Here is a 20,566-nt window from a genome sequence, read left to right on the forward strand (position 1 = left end):
GAGGTGCGAAACATTCATCCTACGAGTTTTGCTCCTTGAGCCGAAGCGACTCTGGTAGTTATCCCTTTATTTGTTATTATCTTTCTATTATTATTATTCTCTTCCACCCTTTCTAGTCCTTTATCATAAAAAAAAAATTGCTACTGCTCGTCCTACAACAGATTTGGTATCAGTATATATAAGCTTTTCGTTTAGCCAGGATGTTTCATGATCAAAGCCAATCTATATTCCATGAACTCGAGATGAGTTTCTACGTAGCGAAATTGTCTGATGCAGGACAAATCTAATCCATCACTCAATTAAATAATTTTTATTAGTTTAGGGATTATTTTTCATGTGCCAACCAATTTTTCATGTGCCATAGGTTGGCACATGACAACATCTAGAATAATTCTAACTTAGTTTCCTACTATATTCAAAGAACAAAAAAATAAAGAATGTGAAAAAAATGGAAGAATTCAAATTATGATTAAAGATTTTGTGAAGATTAATCTCAATGCGGACAGAAAGCTTATCAATCAAAAATATTATCTTCTCCGGAAGTACATACATATATATAGTGTGAGTGAAATTGAGTGCTTTTCCCACCATGTGTGTGAGTGCTACGAGGACATGTTTGTTTTTTCGATGGCATGATTTCATCGTTTACGTGCAGAGGTGGAAGGCATTCATCTTACAAGTTCGCCCCTTAAGCCAAAGCGAGTATGGTAATTATCCTTTCAATTTTATTATCTTTCTATTATTATTATTCTCTTCCCCTACTTTTAGTCCTCTATCATAAAAAAAAAAATTGTTGCTACTAGTCCTACATCAGATTTGGTATCAAAGCTTTTGGTTTAGTCAAGATGTTCCATCATCAAAGTCGATCCATATTTTATGAACTTGAGATGAGTTCCAACGCACCAGAAGTGTATACTACAAGACCAATATAGTCCATCGCTTATTTAAATAAATTTTATCAATTAAGGTATGTCATAGATTAGCACATGACAACATCCAAAATAATTCTAATCTAGTTTCCTAATTTATTCAAGGAACCAAAAAAAGAAAATATAAAAAATGGGAAGAAATTTAATTATGATTGTAATCGAAGACTACAAATTCTGATTGAAGATTTTGTGAAGATCGATCTCTACGTGGATAGAAGCTTATCAAAGAATATTATTTGCTTCGAAAGGAAGATCAAATCAAATATATATTTGATTTGATACAATTGTATTTTTTCATTTTTTTTCTTTTTTTAGCATTTGAGCTTATAAAAAGGGGTAAGAACATTGTAATGCATTAATCAGAAATGGATCAATATATTGAGCTCTTTTCCCACCATTTGTGTGAGTGCTACGAGGTCATATTTGTTTTTCCGATGACATAATTTCATCGTCCATGTGCGAAACGTACAAAGGTACGAGGCATTCATCATGCAACTTCGCTCCATAAGCCAAAGCGAGTCTAGCAGTTATCCCTTTATTTTTTATTATCTTTCTCTTTTATTATTCTCTTCCTCTCTTTTTAGCCCTTTATCATAAAAAAATCTACTACTCCTCGTCCTACATTATATTTGGTATCATAACTTTTGGTTTAGCAAGGATGTTCCATCATCAAAGCCGATCCATATTTCAAGATGACTTCCTACGCAACGAAAGCGTATCATGCAGGACCAATCTAGTCCATCACTTATTTAAATAAATTTTATTAGTTTAGGGATAATTTTCATGTGTCATAGTGTCACGAATGGTCGTTGCGCACCCGCAACAACTTTGTTCAACGAATCGTTCGTCGCTTTTGCATGCTTGTACACAGACATGATAGCATGTTTTGCCTTGGTTTTGTGTGTTTTTGCTTGGAAAATGTAAGCAACAACAGTTCACAACGCTGCAGTGCGACCGCTCGTCGCGCCGGGCCGAACTGCCCCAAAATGGCTCCATTTTCGCATGCCATAGCTTTTTTTTCTGCAAACCGCAGCTGCACGCGAAATGTTAGTCATCTCAGCACCTTGGAACCCCTCAAGTGGCACAGGGCTGGATGGGGCTTCGATATATTGTCAGGCATTAAACAATCTTTACAATTTCGCATGTTAACTTGACGGGAACTTGCCTTCACGCCCGGCACCCGGTGAGCAGTTGTTTGTGGACTTGCAACTGTTCGTTCTACCTTCTAAAGTCCTTGTTTTCTCCTTCCTCTCTTTTCTCTCTTGCACTCAAGGTGCTTGCTGAATTGCTTGTAAAACTTCCCTCTTTGCGAGACGTCGAGACTTGTCCATCGCTCGTTTTCAATCTGATCAACTTTTTGTTTTACAGGTCCTTCGAGACCTGTACGAGGTTGCAACTAGGCTGAACCTTTGCGGACACATATGTCACAAGGGCGCCTCATAACTTAGGCAATCTCAGCTAAGTCCGAGGAGTTGGTGCAATTGTGCTTCACGACTTAGGCAACTTCAGCTAAGTTCGTGACTTTGCCGCAATGGTACCTCACGACATAGGCAATTCTAGCTAAGTCTGTGACAATAGGTTGCCACATAACAACGTCCAGGATAATTATAATCCAGTTTCCTGCTTCACTCAAGGAACAAAAAAATAAAGAAAATATGAAAAAATTTTAAAGAAATCAAATCATGATTGTGATTGAAGATTTTGTAAAGATTGATCTCTATGAGGATGGAAGCTTATCAATCAAGAATATTATCTTATTCGGAGGGAAGATCAAATCAAATATATATTTGATTTTATGAAATTGTTTACATTTTCCTTTTCTTTTCTTGTATTAGAGCCTATAAAAAGGAGCTAAAACATTGTAATGCATCAATGAAAAGAAGATCAATGAATTGAGTTATTTCCCCACCTTATGTATAAGTAGTGCAATACCACAAGTTGCTTTTCCGATGGAATGATTCCATCGCCCACGTGTCAAATGTGCGGAGGTAATGACACCTTTATCCTAGGAGCATTCTCCTTGTGCCAATACGAGTCTAGTAGTTATCCCTTTATTTTCTATTATCTTTCAATTATTATATTTATCCTCCTTCAATCCTTCAATCTATTCCTTATTGTCGGTCATCCTACATCACCCTAGTTGTTAAAACACTAATACTCTTTGCATGCACCTTATGAGTTGCCAAAACACTTTGTATGTATCTTATGAGTCGCCAACATTCACAATCATAAAACACAAATGGCCTTACAATTGTCTTGTAATATGGGGAACACATGACCATCACACAACTTAATGCACCTCTCCGCCTTATCCATCCACACTTTCAACTTTACAAATAATATCTTCATCACTCTCCTCTACTTAACGTCTAACGAGTAATAAATCAAAGATATTTAAACTTTGTGTCCCTCTATTTTAATTATACCCTTGGTTCTAGTCTTATTTAGCCTAATAAACTTGGTCCTGTTTTTGTTTAACATGAAAAATTACAACACACAAGAACTGAGAAGAGTACAATGCACATGAAAGTAATTGAGAACAGATCAACAATTGCGAAGATATGGACATCATTCACTCATCCATGTTTCTTGCTCGTTTTTGTGCTGTCCATTAACATGTTCTTCTAATATAACGCATGATCTTACATATTTCATAAGGTGTCACCTGTAGACCCAAACTCCTAAACGCCTTATATAGTTTAGGCTTTTTGGTACCTTAATCTATCATGTATTCATGCATATAAACATGTGCGGTGTAAAAGTAAATGCATTCAAGTCAACTCACTTATAAAATAAGTGAGTAATTGATTTTTTTAGAGAAAAATGCCCTATAAAGAAATTATGGAATCTAGTAGAGCAATGACAACATAGCACTGAGCTCTAAAGATGGATTCACTTCATTTTCACATGGCATTTAACTTTGCCAAGGACTATGCCTCCATCAAACAGACAGTTAACTTTGTGGCATTTAACTTTGTCAAGGCTATTTTCCTATTTTGCCACTTGAATCCACATCTGATTTAGCCACAATTAAAAACTAAAAGGATGGGAAATCTAAAAGGGCATTGGGTTAAAGAAACTATTCCCGAATTGAACTGCAGCAATCATGTAAAGCATACAGTACCTGCTTCTCTGGATACTTTGGAGCAGAAATCAAAGAAACAGCTTCCGTATGTCCAAAATCAACATCATACCCTAGCATATATATGTAGAGCATTTTCCAGACGTATTTCTTTTTCTCATAAGGTGACAAGCCCTGTCAAAGAAGGAAACATTTGTATCATTATCTGATAAACTGAAACAGGATTCAGGTTTGTATCAAAAGTTCAGTACAAAACAACATTAACAGTACCAAGTCAGGTTGTCAATATTTTTGAATGAGCAAGAAGAGAATAAAAAGAAGAAAACATACTTTAATACTTGTATTTTTTTTTCATTGCACATATTTGAAATATAAGAAGACAAGCTTCCAAGAAGCCTCAGAAATAAATAGAGCATGATGTATACTCAGTGTTGCAGCACATGTTCTCTTAATTTTGTTTAACATTCATTTTTATTTGTTGTTTGTTACTTGAACTATTTATTTTTTAAAAAAATTTAGTTCTTTTCAGATAAAACTTGACAAAGTTGAATTGGAACTATTAGACATCATTCCAGCCAGCCAACCTCACTCTTCAAGCATGATGACAGTGTTAATTCGTCGTTCATTGACTACATAAAATTATCCCCAGCCTAAACCACTACTTGTTTTCTTCCTAATTTTTGAGCTGCAACCCTAGGTAGTCAAAGACGGCACGAAAGATAAGTACCTTAAGTAGACAAAATTATAGACAATTTCAGCTGCTTTCTGCGGCAAAACATCAACTAAAATAACCATAACATTCTTCGAATGTGAGACAATCGTAACCTAGGAGCAGCGATCTGCGACCTATTCGTTCTTGGCGCATTAAGACCACGTAAGAAAAGGGTTTATGGAAGAAAATCGAATAGAGAGAGAGAGAGGGAGAGATGGGGGGAGAGAGAGAGAGAGCCGAAGAAATCAGAAAGAAAGAAGCAGGCGGAGGGATGACCTTCTCGTTCTTGAACCGGGTCCTGATGTTTCCGAGCTCCTTGTCGACCCGCAACCGCTCCTGCTCCTTGTTCTGGCAATTCCTGACATCACTGATGAACACAGAGAGCCCTCGCATCCCGGACAGCGCCATGGCCGCCCTCGATCCGCCCTCACCGCGGCGGATCCGATCGCCGGCGTCCGATCGGCCGAAGCCCGCCTCAGATCCAAGGGTTGGCGCACCGGATAAGCCGCGGAAACGCCTCCGTCCGCCTCGATTCGGAACCCCAAAGAGCGATCGGAACCGAACGAACAAGGTCGTTCCCCAAGACTGGCGAGATGAGAAAGAAATGAGCTGCTCTGTCGATGGCGGATCGGCGAAAATGTAAAAAAGAAAAGTCGACTATATATCGCTTCTTTTCTCGTTTTTTGTTTACCTTTTTTAAAGGGAATTTTTTTTTTTCTCCCTGGATTTAATATAAATAAATCGGAGCTAAAAATTGGAGAGATTTGTTTGACGTTTTCGAACGATTCGTCCACGGGACGTTCGACGTACCTGCTACGGGGTTGGCTGGGATCCGTCACCGCCATGTAGCAACGTACGCGGAGGATGCTTCGACTGGTGCGCACGAATCATAAAGCCATGAATCGAATCCTTACGTGGATCTCGAAGCGCGTTGTAGCCAGATCACGCGCCGGCGTGGCTGATTCGGGACGGTCGACGGACATACAGTGAATCCGGGTCGTATATCGCACGCGGATGATACTTCTTTTCACCCTCTTTCGCTGTACCCGTTTGATACTGCTGTGATGTCTACTGGGTGGGCTCAGGCGGTCGCGGCCATGTTGTCCAATCATAATGCACAATCGTTCGCAGGCTGCCACGGGGGAGCGTACCGAAAGTAAATGTGACATGAGCAAGCGTGCCGCAAGGGGTAACACTACACCTACCGTTACCGCTGTACCGCATAAGCGTGTGAGAGGACGAGAGCGGGCCCCACAGAACATGGATCCGAACGGTGGGAGGTAGAGAAGCGGGCCGCTAAGGAGCAGGTAGAGAGTAGGGTTGGATCAGGCCCGGTCAATGTAGCTTTGTGGTCCCGTTTGACTTGTTTTATGCCAACAAGGATTGAGATCGTGCATTTTTGTGCTAGATTTGACTCGTACAAGAAACGGGTCGGGATCAGAAACGATGTCCTGCGGTCATGATTCAACGAAGCCTGTGGATTTGGGCCGCCATCTTTTCATCGATCTGGTTATAACCCTCACATCATGACTCACCTTCCAGAAACCTGTGGGCATTCCTTTGCTCGATCTTCTCATCAAGCATGAGGCAACGGTAGCACATCGATACTTTGCTTTAAAGGCACACACGGACCACCACCACGCGCTCTCCGCCTCACACTACCAAGCATGCAGAAGCTGCCCGCTTTGCTCCTCTTCGTCGTCCTCCTCACCTCCCTGCCATCTCGCTGCCTCTCCTTCCATGACTCCGACGACATAGACTACTGGTGCAGCAACATGCCGCACCCGGAGCCGTGCCGCTACTACCTCGGCAACGACCCACACGTCGGGATCCCCAAGGACACGGCCCAGTTCTACCAAGTCTCCCTCCGCCTCGCCTTCGACCTCACCGTCCGCGCCCAAAGCCAGCTCAAGCTCCGCGGCCCCGCGTGCCGCCAAGCCCGTGAGAGGACCGCCTGGCTCGACTGCTGGAAGCTCTACGACAACACCGTCCTCCAGCTCAACCGCACCCTCGACGCCCCGCACGGCGCCTGCACCGCCTTCGACTCCCAGACCTGGCTCAGCGCCGCCCTGACCAACCTGCAGACCTGCCTCACGGGCTTCAATGACACCGGCACCTCGTCGGAGATCATCGAGCCGGTCACGCGGTACAACGTCTCCGACCTCATCAGCAACTGTCTCGCCATCAACCGGCCGGCCGCCGCCGCTGCCACGACGAACGTGTCGACGACGACTGACCGCGGAAGGGTTTCGAGCTGGATGATGATCGCTAACAGGCGGCTCCTGCAGCTCTCCGCCAGCGCTGACCTCGTGGTGGCCAAAGATGGGTCGGGAAACTTCCGAACCATCAAGGAAGCTCTCGACGCCGCCGCGGCAAGGATGCAGAGCGGAAGGCTATCCAAGTTCGTGATATACGTCAAGGCCGGTGTGTACAACGAGTACGTGCAGGTAACCAGTAGCTTAAGCAATCTCGTGATGCTTGGCGACGGCATTGGAAAGACCATAATCACCGGAAGCAGGAGCGTCGCTAGTGGCTATACCACCCTCAGCTATGCAACCTTCAGTAAGAAACTACAGACCCATGTTCCCTTTGTTCGACGAGCATGCATGCATGCCTGCATCACTCATCAGTTCACGTGATCTTATTCATGTCGATAGGTGTGTTCGGTGACGGATTCAAAGCGAGTGGCATCACGTTCAGGAACACGTTTGGTCCAGGATCACAGGCGGTGGCGCTTCTGTCGGCGTCGGATCTCTCTGTCTACTACCGATGCAGCATCGAGGGATACCAGGACACGCTGTTCGTCTACAGCCAGCGGCAGTTCTACAGGGAGTGCGACATACACGGCACGATCGACTTCATCTTCGGCAATGCAGCGGTGGTGCTCCAGCGCTGCAACATCTACGCAAGGCGGCCCCGGCACGGCGAGTCCAACGTCATCACGGCGCAAGGCCGCAGCGACCCCAACCAGAACACCGGCATCGTGATCCAGTTCTCCAACATCGAGCCGGCGGCCGAGCTGCTGCCGGTGCGGAAGACCGTGAGGTCGTACCTGGGGCGGCCGTGGATGCAGTACTCCCGCACGCTCTTCCTGCAGAGCTACATCGACGGCATCATCGACCCCGCCGGGTGGCTACCGTTCAACGGCAATTTCGCGCTGAACACGCTGTACTACGGCGAGTTCGAGAACACCGGGCCGGGGTCGAGGATGTCGAAGCGGGTGAAGTGGCCGGGGTACCATGCGATCCGGCGGCGATCGATCGTGCGGCCGTTCACCGTAGGGCGGTTCATAGCCGGCCGTTCATGGATCCCGTCGACGGGCGTGCCGTTCGACCCGAGCTTGTAGCTCGCTCGACAGCTCGACATTCTTACTAGAATAGCTTTTCTTGCTGATCGCCGAAGGATCTCCCTTGTGCACTCGCCATTAGAACATGAGATTTGGCTGAATTCTTGCAGTAGCGTTTCGTTTCATGTCGTCTCGATCTAAAACAGGAACATGTGAGTCGTGGATCTTGCTTGCTGTTCTTTCGCTGAAACATAGGCAGGATCTGAGAATCTAGAGATGTCAAAGTCTCCAAACGCAGCTCGAGGAGATCCTTGGATCAAGCGATGTTCGTGGATCCAAGAGTCTACAATTAAAGAAGTGGCGGCGGCCTGACCGGTGGATCGGGGAGCGCCGGGTCAAAGGGTTGCTCCACTGCCGATGTGCATCGTGAGGTGAGCCCGGTGGCCACGGCCAGCTGTTGCCATTAATGGAGAGGCCACATCTCCGTGCACGCAGCGCTCAAGACCGCTCGCCATGGTCAGGTCACGGGAAGCTTCGCAAGATTAAATCTGGTCATCAGCCCAATATGTTGAGTTCATGTAGAACTTACAGAGATATTAATAAGGATGGTCTTCTGCTAGATCTTGTTCTTATATGTAGGATGTGATGTCCGTAATTAAGCAACGAAAACAGAGTACCACACTAGTCGTGCTGTGTAGCATTAATGATGGCTTACGAAGTGATGGCCTACATTAATTAGGATCACAACACAGATACCTTACGTGATAGCTAAGCTGTGTGAGGTAGCCATATTAATATATCTCAACAACACGATGACACAAGCACCATACCATCGCAATGAGACATATTAATCGGTAACTACGTCACGGATCAAATCTCAATCGAATTAGCGACCGATCAGCCGTTAATAGACTAATAGAATATTATATAATGAGAAATATATGATTCGCCTATAAACACTTTTCAAATTGGTTATTTATTGTCAATTTGGACAAAATTGTTAATTTCATAAGTTTCACATAGTCCGAAAAAATAGAGTTTGTTATCTCCTATTGTAATTATAAATAAGGGTATTGACTTTGAAACTAAATACATCATAATAAAAATCTAATTAGTTATTTTAGATTTAATTTTTATTAAGTCCACGTTTAGTTAAAATAGTTTGGATTTATAGTTTGAACTTTTCTTGTTTAGTAGTTTTAGTTGTTTTATGATATTTGTAATTATCCATTTTATAATAAAGTTTTGTTCCTTCTTTGTGTCCGCGGACATAGGTCAATTGACTAAACTATGTAAACTTAGGTATGTTTATTTTTGAGCAAGAGGTATAATGTTTCTGTAGTCTCGAAAAAAATAGAATTTGTTATTTTCTATTGTGTCTGTACTTTAAAACCAAGTACAAAATTTTTTTAATTATTTATTTTGGATTTAATTTCTTTTAAGTCTATACTTAGTTAAAATAGTTTGGGCTTATAGTTTGAATTTTTCTTGTTTAATAATTTCAAATATTTTATGACATTTATAATTATTCATTTTATAATAAAGTTTTGTTCCTTCTTCGTGTTCGTGGACATAGATCAATTGACTGTACGCCTTTCAGCAAGAGGTATAATGTTTCTGTAACAATAATAGTTCTTATGGTCTTATGAAGTGTGGAGCATATTGCTCCAAATATTTACATCCATCAGAAACAAACCTAATTGATGACCACAAGTTCAAATAAAAATCTCGAAGAACATACCACAAATCCAGTGAACCAAATGAATACGAATGATTTGTTTCTTCCCAAGACCGATGGACAATTTATCAGAATAAGAAAAACATATTTATCATTGTCTGCAATGAAGAAGATGGAAAGTGATGGATTGAGAAAACCACTGATTCATCCTACTCCATCAATCAAACAATAATCTTCAGACCTCTTCATTCATTCTGTGGGGAAAGAAAACTGCAGCAGAAGACCAAGTCTGTGGAAGGATGCAGTGTTAACTTCTATGTCATATTCATAGAGAAAGCAGAGAGAAGATTAGATAGTGATTCCAAGTCTTGTAAGACCAGTCTTTCACCAAATGCCAACATGATTGGGGTCCATCACTGTATCATGCATCAGATGCTGATCAAGTTTAATGTCATCAATCAATCTTTTGTTTACCCTGAAAGAAAGCAGAACTAATGGCAACTTGTCCTGAAATAAAGGGAGGGATGTTCCTTAGCAGACGAGCTTCTTTTTCTTCATCAAAGATACAAAAAAAAAAGAGAGAAAATTTGACCCTTGTCTTTGTGATCAAAAGTTAGATCAGCTTTGAGGAACAGTGTTTGATAAGGTGTGAAAAGATAGATCAGCTTTATCAGTTTAAGCCAATAAAATGAAGTGAGATGTCATGATTTATTATTATGAGTTGGGTGTCATTTTTTTAGCTTGTCTTTTTCTTTTTTGCTTTTTTCTCACAAAAAAAAGGGCAAAAGAAGTCTCTTTTCTGAGATTAATTTTTTGTCACCCATAATAATTGATCTCAATGATTACAATTGATGTCATCACTGTTCCACAGGATAAACATTATTGCATTCTCAATCACTTCAAACTATCTGCTGAAACAATTGTATTGTATTGTTGTTGTTGCATTGGTTTGAAAACATGAAACTACCCATTAATCAACTTGAGATGTTATCAGACCACAGATGGTAAATCTGGTGAAAAGAGCTTGCTAAATCCTTCATATATATATATATATATATATATATATATATATTAGAATAAAGTATAAGTTAGAATATTTTTTCTGCTTAGTGGACACCAAAGCAGTACATTGTTTGCATGAAGAAGTTGGCCACTATGGCAACACAACACTATGGAAGTTTTGCAGAATCCATCAAACATGATAATAATATTCTTCAACTTGTACTCTGAGAAGTAGAACAGATAGAGAATGAGATGATAACTAGTGCTCACAAAGCAACAGCAGTTCCACCGAAGCAATTGCTCTGCCCAGCTTCCTGTACAGAAGACAAAAGTGACAGACACACGTAATCTTGCAACAGTAAAAGAATTGATTTGTGTGGTGACAGTGATCATGCAGTAGAAAAGAATTAAGAACAGCTTTTTTGATCTTTCCTCATGAAATGACCAAGTAATTGTTGCAGCAGATTTGGTCATCGGGACATCATCTACCTGCTGCCAGCCAATTCCTTTTGGTAAAAGAAAAAGGAATAGATTTGCTTGCTTAGATTGATTTTTCTCTCCCTCTAATCATAAATTATTTCTCTTCGATTTTTTTCATTGCAGAATACAGTTTCTCTTCCATCCAAATTCAACATCCTTTCACTCCCTCAATTTACTACTTTTCCTTGGAATTCTCCTTGATTTATGAAAGTATAATTGCAATGCGAAGACGAAGAGTGAGAAAAGAAGTACTGTGATTCTCATTCAAGAACATGGCAAGATTATAAGAAGCTAATCCTAAAAGACTAAAAAGGATTGCTGGCACGAGAAAAAGAACAGTTCCAAAAAGGAAATGTTTCCAAGACAACAGTGATGCGATGGATTACGGGAGGACTGGGGCGGCATCAGCGGCGGAGCTTGTTGTTGTGTGCGGCGGCGGCGATCCGCGTCCGGACAAGCTCGAATTTGGCGGCGGGGCAGGGGATGGTGATGCCGCCGGGGTGGTGGAACCCGAACTCCTCCTCCGACTCCCGCAGCAGCTCCCCGAACATGGGGTGGTTGAAGTAGATCACCGGCACCATGTATCTGCGTGGTGGCCCACCCTCCTTCTCCCCGCCGACGTACACCGCCAGGTGCCCCTTCGGCGGCGGCGTCCAACCCCGCCCGCCCTCCCTCTCCAGCAACGGCACTCCCGCCCCGAACATCACCTCGTCAGCGGAGCCCCGGGCACAAACCATGCGCCGCGATCCTGATCCTCCTCCTCCTGCGCTCCGGCCGCGGCGTAGGCGGCTGGCGAGATGGCGGCCCCAGTGGACGAGCTTTGTCGTCATCGTCGTCGAAGGCCCGGAAAGGAGGGATTTTGAGATGGAGTCGGTGGTGGAGTCGAGGCGGAGGTAGCTCCTGGGGACGCGACGGCTCCGGCGGTGGAGGACCCATCGCCAAACTCTCACGAGCCGCCGCCCCAACTTGAATCCTCTATACCTCTTCATAACTAAGTTACACGAAGAAGAAGAAGAAGAAGAAGAAGAAGGAAGAAAACGACGTAGTGTTACTCAGCAGCTTCAAAGAAACCAGAGGTGTTGGTCATCCCTTCCTTGTCTCTGCTTCTTACTTTTGTTGTGGAACTAATCAGCACGAACTCTCTTCTTCTGTCAGCGAAAGAAGGAGAGAGAGAGAGAGAGAGAGAGAGGCTTTGTTGTGTAGAAAGAGTATAGTAGAAGAGAGAAAGGAAAGAGGAGGAAGAAAAGGAGGAGGAGGTCGGGTTGCTGAGGCTCAAATGTGCAGTAAAGACCAGAGAAAGTATAAGTAGAGCAAAGGAAGGTCAATCAATAGTGAGCCTTTGCATCATGTCGTTTGTTTTCGAGTCCCAATTCCCAAGTCTCAAACGAAGAAGAGACGTAAGAACTGCAAGTGATGTATTCTCTTCTTCTCTTTTATGATTGATTCATATCTTCCTTAATTGGCATGCCCATATGGTAATTACACTTGCAGGGATAATTCTTGCCCACAGAGTAAACTGCCGAGCCTAATAATACTCTTCGTATGCAGGCGAGAGAGAGAGAGAGAGAGAGAGAGAGAGAGAGAGAGAGAGAGAGATGTTGCCTTGCATGGGATGGAACAGTAAAAGCAAGACCAGAATTAAGGGAATAGAAGCTTCCCACCAACTGCTAATGCCTCTCCCATTCAACACCAACATGTTGATACTTCTCTGCTAATGCTAAGCATCCCATCATCTCTCTTTGCCATCACTGCAACCGATCATAGTACTCAATTACTCACAATCATTGTGTGTGATATGATTGATAGCTTCTTCCTTTTAAAACAACAACAACAATAATAATAATAATAATAATAATAATAATAATAATAATAATAATAATAATAATAAAACGAGGAAACCAATTAAATCGGTTTGATGTTAAGCCGAACCACTTATCAGTATTTTTGGTTTAGTATTTTATTAATTACTGAACTAAAAAAAATATTGTAAATCAATATTTAATTAATTTAAATTTTCATAAATATTAATTATTAAACTTATGCATTAAGTTTCATAAAATATAAATGAATTTTAAAAATATTTCAAAATAAAGGATGATAAATCCTTTTTTTCTTTTATGTGACCTTAAATTTAATCTGATAAATGCTTATTTTATTTATTAAAGAATGATAATATAAAACGCATTTGTGAATTTTTTTGTCATTTAGTTAAAACATTATAACTCATTTTAATTAATTAAAATTTTTAGTAATGATAAATATCAACCCTACTATAGGCTTAGTGTTATTATGAAATTTTGAATTATTTTGGATGAGAATTATGATAAAAGATTTAATTTTATTAATTTTCTAGAATTTAGGTCTAAAATTTTTTTATTAAAAAAATCTTGTACTATTTATAATAATTTATTATGAAATAATGATAGAAAATTTGGTGCATTATAAGTGCATCATAGTTCTATTAAAAAACATTATAAACAAAAAAATTTATGACTCTATTCAAAAATATTGTAACGCTGAATCGATTTAAATTCAAATATTTTTTTTAAAAAATCTTTAGACCTAAATTCATGACAATTAATAAAATTAAATCTTATATCATAATTCTCATCCAAAATGATTCAAAATATCATATTAATGATTTTATAAAATAAAAACAATAAAAACAACCTAATAAATTATTTCATAATAAAGCAATAAGTTTTTCTGATCTTTTAAAAATGATAACAATAAAAGCAACCTAAAACTGAAGATTTTTCTTAGGAAATCTCTCATGTAGTATCTATCTAAAGCAAGAAGGACAGAATCCAGCCTTATCACGAGGAGAAGATCTCTGCATGCAGTGAATCTAAATCTTGCCAATTCAAATTCTGTGTATCTAATATAAGATACATCAGACGAGCGAGGAGTAGAACGAACATGACACAGAGAAGTCCCACAAACATCATTGATTGCCTTCGCCGGCACTCGGCATGATTTATCTCGTCCAACACGAGACACGAGGCAAGTGTTGGTGAAGCAGGTGGCCGGAATGCATGCGTGTCCCTATCTTTACTCCTCATGCTGTCCCCCAGCTTGCAACCTAACAAGAAAGACACTGTGCCAACCAAGAAGATCGAGTTTGCTATGTGGGCATGGCAACAGAACCTCGAGTTCTTCTAAATCGCTTAATATGATGATTGTTTGGATGATGAAGACAAGATTGGGGGGCGTGAAACAGCTCCACCATCTCAATCCGACATGAAATCTAGTCAAAGTCAGGGAGCCTCCATTGCTCTCAGTGTCAAGCACGAGAAGGACACGCCGTGCGTTGCCGTACGGTGGCATATCCTAATGGTTTATGGATCCATAATGGATCCGATCCGACTTGTGTGGTGATTGCAACGTTGAGTCATGATGAGATTGGATGAACGCGTGATGAAAAGATTATAAACGTTGGGATCGTCTGCCAGTACGAATAGATTCGGGTGGCTTCCGACTCAGCAGTGTTGGATTTTGCTGCCTTGACCTAATTGTCCCCATGTTTATGATGACATAGATGAAAGGGAAACAGAGAAACTAAAGACAAACACTTGGATACATTTAAGGTACTGAAGAAATTAAAGATGGTGCAAACCATAGTTTTAAACATCAATTGGATACATTCAATAATATCAAACATCAATCGGATACATTCAATAATAGGTTGCGGAAACAAACATCGAAACCATATTTAAAACCTTGATGCTAATCTCATAACAGAAGTCAACTTCATAAGGGAAGAAAAGATATGTTGTGAGTCCACATCTTTCTTATCTAATCCGACATCAATCTCGACAAACATCACAGCAAAAGTCTCAAATGAATTGCATATAAAAGCCAAGAAATAGGAGAGGAAGAGACACGTCAACATGACAAAGCATGAGATGGAATGCATGGACAAAACATGGGGCAACAGAGAACGATAACATCGACATCACCGAGATGAGTATGTTCCACATACGCAATTATGTACTTCAGTTCCAGTGTATAAAGGCAGATCGACGGCTTGAAGCAGTCTACAATAGCAAGAAAACTATCCATAATTCTACAGTAACATGCATGTATGAATACATTAAGATGTGTATTAGATACATAGGGTGGAGGGCCCTTGCCTCAAAGTACTGTAGTAAGAAATTTCTTGTACCCACTCCAATGGTCCCAGGTAACATAGATAAAATAAGCACTTGTGATGTGTAGAACAGCTTATATAGGAACCTTTTCCGCCCAGTCCAAATAACAATGCAGTGCCTTTGAAGCTACCTAACGATCCCACTATTTGTCCCTTTTGAGAAGCATTGCAACTGACTACCAGGAAAAGGCCGAAACGGTTTGTCTCTAGTCGAGGCATAGGCAAACATTAACCCCAATTAAAATGACAACATTCACAAACGGGGTGTACAAGACCGATGCCGGTGCAAGACACATCATTGTTGAAGATGCCGGTACCTGCAAGTTGCCACAAGCGTTTGAGATGTATATCTACACTCATATAAAAGAGAAAAGGCCTGAGAACCTGCGAATACCTAACATTTACATGCAAGCAAAGGCAATCATCTCCACCACATCCAAATTCCCAAATATACGTGCAAGCAATTGTTGAATAAAAGAATATAGAGAAGCTTCCTGATTCGGTCTCCTTTTTATTGCTGAACTCCCACTTAATAAGCGCACCTGCAGGCAGCAAGTAATTGTGACTTCAGATAGTAACCTGTAACTCCAAATCATTCATTACAGGACAGTACAATATACAATATCTTACCATGGGGTTCATTGATGCTACAACCAGTAAGGTTTTTAAAATATGCATATCATGATTTTGCAATAAACTGCTACCATAGTAACCTAGCAAAGTTTTACGAACTAATTACTCCGTCAGTAAGAAAAAGGTTGCAGTACATGGACCCTATTTCTTTGATACACATGCCTAAACTAATCATAGCATAGAATTCTGAGGCAAAATCACAAATATTGGTTTGTAAAGGCCATAATAGATATAGAAAGAACAAACACCTCTGTTAGGTATAATCCACCGGAAAGAGGACAATGAAACACCCTAAATAGATACAAGAATTTAATAACTGACAAGCAAAAATAGCACACCAGGGAGCAATATTCTGTACTGTATGTATATTAATCCCAGTAATCCAATACATGAACAATTATATGACAGCTATACCACAAAGATGTAGTGCTCACCAAAAATGGATATTTATTTAACCACTGGGAGTTAACCACAGTGTGCCTTCACCACTGCTTCTCATGTCTAGCATATCACTGTTCAACTTCCATTGAGCACCACATGGAACACGCTTCATCATGTAGAGGGTGACTGACAGCAACATAATTCACTCCCTTGTCTATTGGACGTGGTCCTCATTCATTTGAATTGTTCGTCAAATAGAACTTGATCAAACAATAACCTAATGGATGCCAAAAGAATTGTTATAGTAGTTGGCAATCATCATGCAGATGAACTAGAAATTGCTGAAGTGCATGGATGAACCTGAAATGTTGAATTAAGTTGCAGGTTAACTGTCATTTATATGGACTATACATTTATTTCCTGTCCAGACTTGCTAATGATCATTCTGTTGGTGGCTGTTTCTCTACCACACAAAATGTTCCAGCATACAAACCTGAAATAGTTATCGTGCAACTTGAATTCTTTCATTTGAAGAGCAGCATCCAGGTTCTTCTTGTCCTTTCATTAGCACAAGCCTGGAACTTACGCCCATGCCGCTTGACAATTTAATTGTCAGCTTATGTAATTGTCCTGCAAAAGAGAAAAAAAACCATACACACTTATTGGAATTGGTTACAGATTTTATGGACATGATATGCTCTCAAAAATACAGAAATTCTCATTCATGATCATGACTGATCATGCATTTTCGACAAAAATTCCTAGCAGAAAGATGCATTACCAACACTTAAATAAAATGGATAAGCAGTTATCCTAAGTAATCCATGAAGCATTTACTAATTAGATATCAGATACCTTGAAAGAGGATCCCATATGCATCATAACCAACATGTGTCTAATACAGAGTGCAAGTTTCCATACATCAAAGAATTTCATTACCTTAAATAGAAGGTTAATGAAGGACGAAAATCAATTAAGCATTCAAAAATTTCAGGCACGATTCCAATAACTTTTGATGCTTAATGGCACTCACTCCGTCGAGAGTTCTCATGGATTAATGTGTTTCCTTCAATCTCAAAAGCCATGTCAAATAGTCCATGCCTGAAACACATTTCAACCAAATGCATCTTTGTTTCCTGATCCGGACTTTTTCCTCTTTTCAGCATCATATTAAAAAATCTAAGAGCCTCAAACAAATTACTTTCAGAGAGAAATCAGATCAACTTATAAAAATTACTAGGCCGTGGCACATAACCATTAGAAAGCATCTCCTCAAGCAGCTTGATGGCAAGGTCAGTGGAAGAACTAAGAAACAGAGATTCAGCTAGTGTATCATATGCAGTATTGCTTGGGCAAAAGCCTCTTTTCTGCATCATTTTAACAAGCGACAGAGCCTCATCAACTCTTCCAGCCTTGCAAAAACCCTTAATTAATGTGTCATAGGAGATTTTATCAGGAACATGTGTATCTCCATTCATGTGGTTGAATAACTGAACAGCACGGTCAATCTCACCTACTCTGATGTGGGCATTCATTAAAATTGTAAAGGTCACCTGGTTGGGAATGATGCCAACTTTCTGCATTAGTGTAACCAAATCATAAGCATCTTGAATCATGTTAGCTCGACATAATCCATTGAGCATTCCATTATAAACATGAAGATCTGGCATCATCCCACTGTCCGCTAGATCTTGCATTATATTTAACGCAAGCTCAATCGTTTGTGCAGTTGATCTGCAATAATCCCTGTGTTCTATCTTTTCTAGGCACACAGTTTTCTGTGGCAGCAACCTGAAAAGCATGCATCTTGCGTCTTCCAGTTTCCAAGACAATGGAGGAGGCATTCTATTTCGATGCAAGACATTTCTGCAAAGCCCACTAACTAATGATCCATAGGTAATCAGATCAGGTTCAATCTGGTTTCTCATCATCAAGTCGACTAGATCCAGGGCTAAGGATACGTCCCCTTTCTTGAAGAACTGACTAAATAGCATTGTATAGAGAACTGTATCTGGAAGAAACCCATCCATCAACATCTTATCCAGATAATGGCAGGCTTTTCTAAACATGTTTCTTTTTATTAGTCCGTTTATAAGTGCACTATAGGCATGGGAGCTAGGCTGCAAACCCTGATCTATCATCTCATCAAAAAGGCGACAAGCATCAAAAGGCCTGCCAATTTTAGAGTAACCATTTAGAAGAGTAGTATAGGCAGCTTCATCAGGCATGACCCCTCCTCCTATCATTCTGTCAAACACTAGCTCAGCTGCCCTTGGCCTTCCCATCCTGCACAGACAACTGATTATCGAGTCATAGATAACGACATTAGGCTCAACACCTTGATCAATCATCTGATCAAATGATTCAAAAGCTGAGTCTATGTCCCCAAGTTTTCCATATGCATGTATCACAATGGAATAAGTAGCCTCATTCCCTACCACTCCCCTGCTGTGCATTAGGTTCAGGAGTAGTCGAACGTCGTCCATCTGGTTCTCTTTGCATAGGCATTTTAGTAGAAAATTGTATGTTGAAATTGAAGGTTCACAGCCAGAACTAACCATTTGGTCCATCAAACAATAAGCAACACCAAGTTTTCCTTCTGCACACATGGTGCTTATCATCATATTAAGAACCACATCAATAGGAAGCACATTACACTTCATGATCTCGTCAAGTAGAACTGCTATTTCTTTTAGAGACTTTTCATCTGAACTACAAATGGAAAGTACTGAGGAATATAAATTATCAGCACTACTGTTTGCCTTAGCTATAGCCTGCAGAGTCTTCCAAAGAAATTTAAATCCATAACCTTTCGGAAAATTCTGAATCAGCAAAACAAACATCATAGGATCTGGGATGAGACCACTTTCCAACATCTTATCAAACAACTGCTCAGCTTCTACCAATCTGTTTTCCTTGCAAAGCGCTGTTGTCACAACTCTGAAGCATTGGACATCAGGAACTAAACCATGTCTAAAGGTCATATCAAGCAGCTTCAAAGCACAATCCAGCTTGTGGTTCCTGCAGTACCAACAGATCATCATACTGTGAGTCACCACATTAGGTTGCAATCCGGTCTCAATCATTTCATTGTACAGCTCCAATGCTGAATCAACACAACCAAGTTTCAGGAAGCAATGCATCAGGGAATTGTAGGCATAGGAATCTGGCTTCAAGAAAGTATTTTCCTTCATTGCCTTGAAAATATCCAGAGCCGGTTCCAACCTTCCCTCCTTACAATATCCACAGATTAAGGACTTATACACATGGGCAGCAGGGTGCAAGCCTGTGACGATCATTGTATCAAACAGGTAACGTGCCTGACCCAAGTAACCCTTTGAACACAAATTAGGGATTAATAGATTATAACACAATAAATAAGGGTAAACGCCGGCGCCTGCCATTAGCAAGAAGAGGTCCACAGCTTCCAAGAACTTTGCTTCCGTAAAGAGCGCGCGCAGCAATGCGTTATACGTCCTCTGCGATGGCAAAGTTCGAAGTTTTATCATCTGGTCCAGATGGAATTTGGCCTCTACCAACTTCCCCATCTTGCAAAGACATTCTATGATGGCATCCAGCACAGAGGGATCATCGGAGAGTGCACCGCTGGTGGCGTGCGCGAAGAGAGCTTCGGCCTTTAGAAACTGTTCGGAGTAAACGAGGGAGCGTATGAGGCGTCCATGGTCAGGGGAGAGGCCGAGGAACGCCACGAGGTCGACCGCCGCGGTGGCGTCGGAGAGGGGCAACCTCGTCACGATGCGGTCGAGGACGGAACACGCGGCGGAGAGCAAGCCGCGGCGGACGAGGCGGAGGAGGAGGGAGAGGCAGAGGGACCCGTGGGCAGCGGGGATGTCCTCGTAGGGAGGCGGCGTGTCGGAGTCGGAGATGGGAAGGGAAGAGGAGACGGAGGCGGCGGCCGAATAGGAGAAGCGAGAATATATGAGCTTTCTTCTGACGGAGCAGAGGATGCGAGTCTTCGACGCGAACATCTGGTGGCGGCCGCCGCAGGGAAAGGGCACAAAGGGGGACGAGCATCGCGGGAGAGAGAGAGACGAGCCGGCAGCGAGCAAGAAGAGTCCGCCGCCACTTCACCTGTTCTACGCGTCCAACCAGATTGGGTTAGGATACTGCCCTCTACGAACTCGCTTCAGATCCACGGTTCATTCTTAAGTATACCGTAAACGGACGGTAGAGATGTTACAATTGAGGGGAGAGGGTTCAAATCGATTCGGA

General features: G+C 41.5%; 4 protein-coding genes across 5 annotated transcripts in view; 1 reads left to right on the forward strand and 3 right to left on the reverse strand.

Annotated features, from left to right (window-relative positions):
- Positions 1–5,395, reverse strand: part of LOC103986342 (AP-2 complex subunit alpha-1) — a 32,181-nt gene extending 26,786 nt beyond the window's left edge. The window contains exons 1-2 of the mRNA XM_009404364.3: positions 5,000–5,395; positions 4,054–4,185 (exon numbers count right to left, since the gene is read on the reverse strand). Coding sequence (XP_009402639.2) covers positions 4,054–4,185; positions 5,000–5,131 — 264 coding nt within the window. The 5' untranslated portion in view covers positions 5,132–5,395. The remainder of the gene's footprint in view (positions 1–4,053; positions 4,186–4,999) is intronic.
- A 925-nt stretch (positions 5,396–6,320) lies between these two features.
- LOC135634855 (pectinesterase-like) lies at positions 6,321–8,572 on the forward strand. The gene is made up of 2 exons (XM_065145523.1): positions 6,321–7,285; positions 7,381–8,572. Exons 1-2 carry the CDS (start codon positions 6,391–6,393, stop codon positions 8,067–8,069), a joined length of 1,584 nt encoding a protein of 527 aa, XP_065001595.1. The 5' UTR covers positions 6,321–6,390; the 3' UTR covers positions 8,070–8,572.
- Positions 8,573–11,406: 2,834 nt separating this feature from the next.
- On the reverse strand, positions 11,407–12,562 carry LOC135637233 (auxin-responsive protein SAUR36-like). The gene has a single exon (XM_065149799.1). It carries the CDS (start codon positions 12,156–12,158, stop codon positions 11,574–11,576), a length of 585 nt encoding a protein of 194 aa, XP_065005871.1. The 5' UTR covers positions 12,159–12,562; the 3' UTR covers positions 11,407–11,573.
- Positions 12,563–15,124: 2,562 nt separating this feature from the next.
- LOC135584047 (pentatricopeptide repeat-containing protein At5g62370-like) lies at positions 15,125–20,322 on the reverse strand. 2 transcript variants are annotated; one of them, XM_065145060.1, is made up of 5 exons: positions 17,367–20,322; positions 16,827–16,963; positions 16,387–16,610; positions 15,714–15,861; positions 15,125–15,636 (listed from the first exon to the last, which is right to left on the reverse strand). In XM_065145060.1, the coding sequence occupies exon 1, from the start codon at positions 20,320–20,322 to the stop codon at positions 17,548–17,550; it is 2,775 nt and encodes a 924-aa protein (XP_065001132.1). In that variant the 3' UTR covers positions 15,125–15,636; positions 15,714–15,861; positions 16,387–16,610; positions 16,827–16,963; positions 17,367–17,547. The 2 variants fall into 2 exon arrangements, with proteins under 2 accessions (XP_065001132.1, XP_065001131.1); XM_065145059.1 differs by having other exon boundaries at positions 17,273–20,322.
- Between the last annotated feature and the right edge of the window lie 244 nt (positions 20,323–20,566).

The sequence above is a fragment of the Musa acuminata genome, chromosome BXJ3-4 (genome assembly GCF_036884655.1).
Source record: "Musa acuminata AAA Group cultivar baxijiao chromosome BXJ3-4, Cavendish_Baxijiao_AAA, whole genome shotgun sequence".
NCBI classification, from domain to species: domain Eukaryota; kingdom Viridiplantae; phylum Streptophyta; class Magnoliopsida; order Zingiberales; family Musaceae; genus Musa; species Musa acuminata.

Bases quoted from the DNA above. Each gene is read 5' to 3' on its own strand.
- LOC135634855 (XM_065145523.1), top strand. From the start codon at position 6,391: ATGCAGAAGCTGCCCGCTTTGCTCCTCTTCGTCGTCCTCCTCACCTCC. The intron at 7,286-7,380 runs GTAAGAAACTAC...TCATGTCGATAG, and splicing joins CCTCAGCTATGCAACCTTCA to GTGTGTTCGGTGACGGATTC.
- LOC135637233 (XM_065149799.1), bottom strand. From the start codon at position 12,158: ATGAAGAGGTATAGAGGATTCAAGTTGGGGCGGCGGCTCGTGAGAGTT.
- LOC135584047 (XM_065145060.1), bottom strand. From the start codon at position 20,322: ATGTTCGCGTCGAAGACTCGCATCCTCTGCTCCGTCAGAAGAAAGCTC.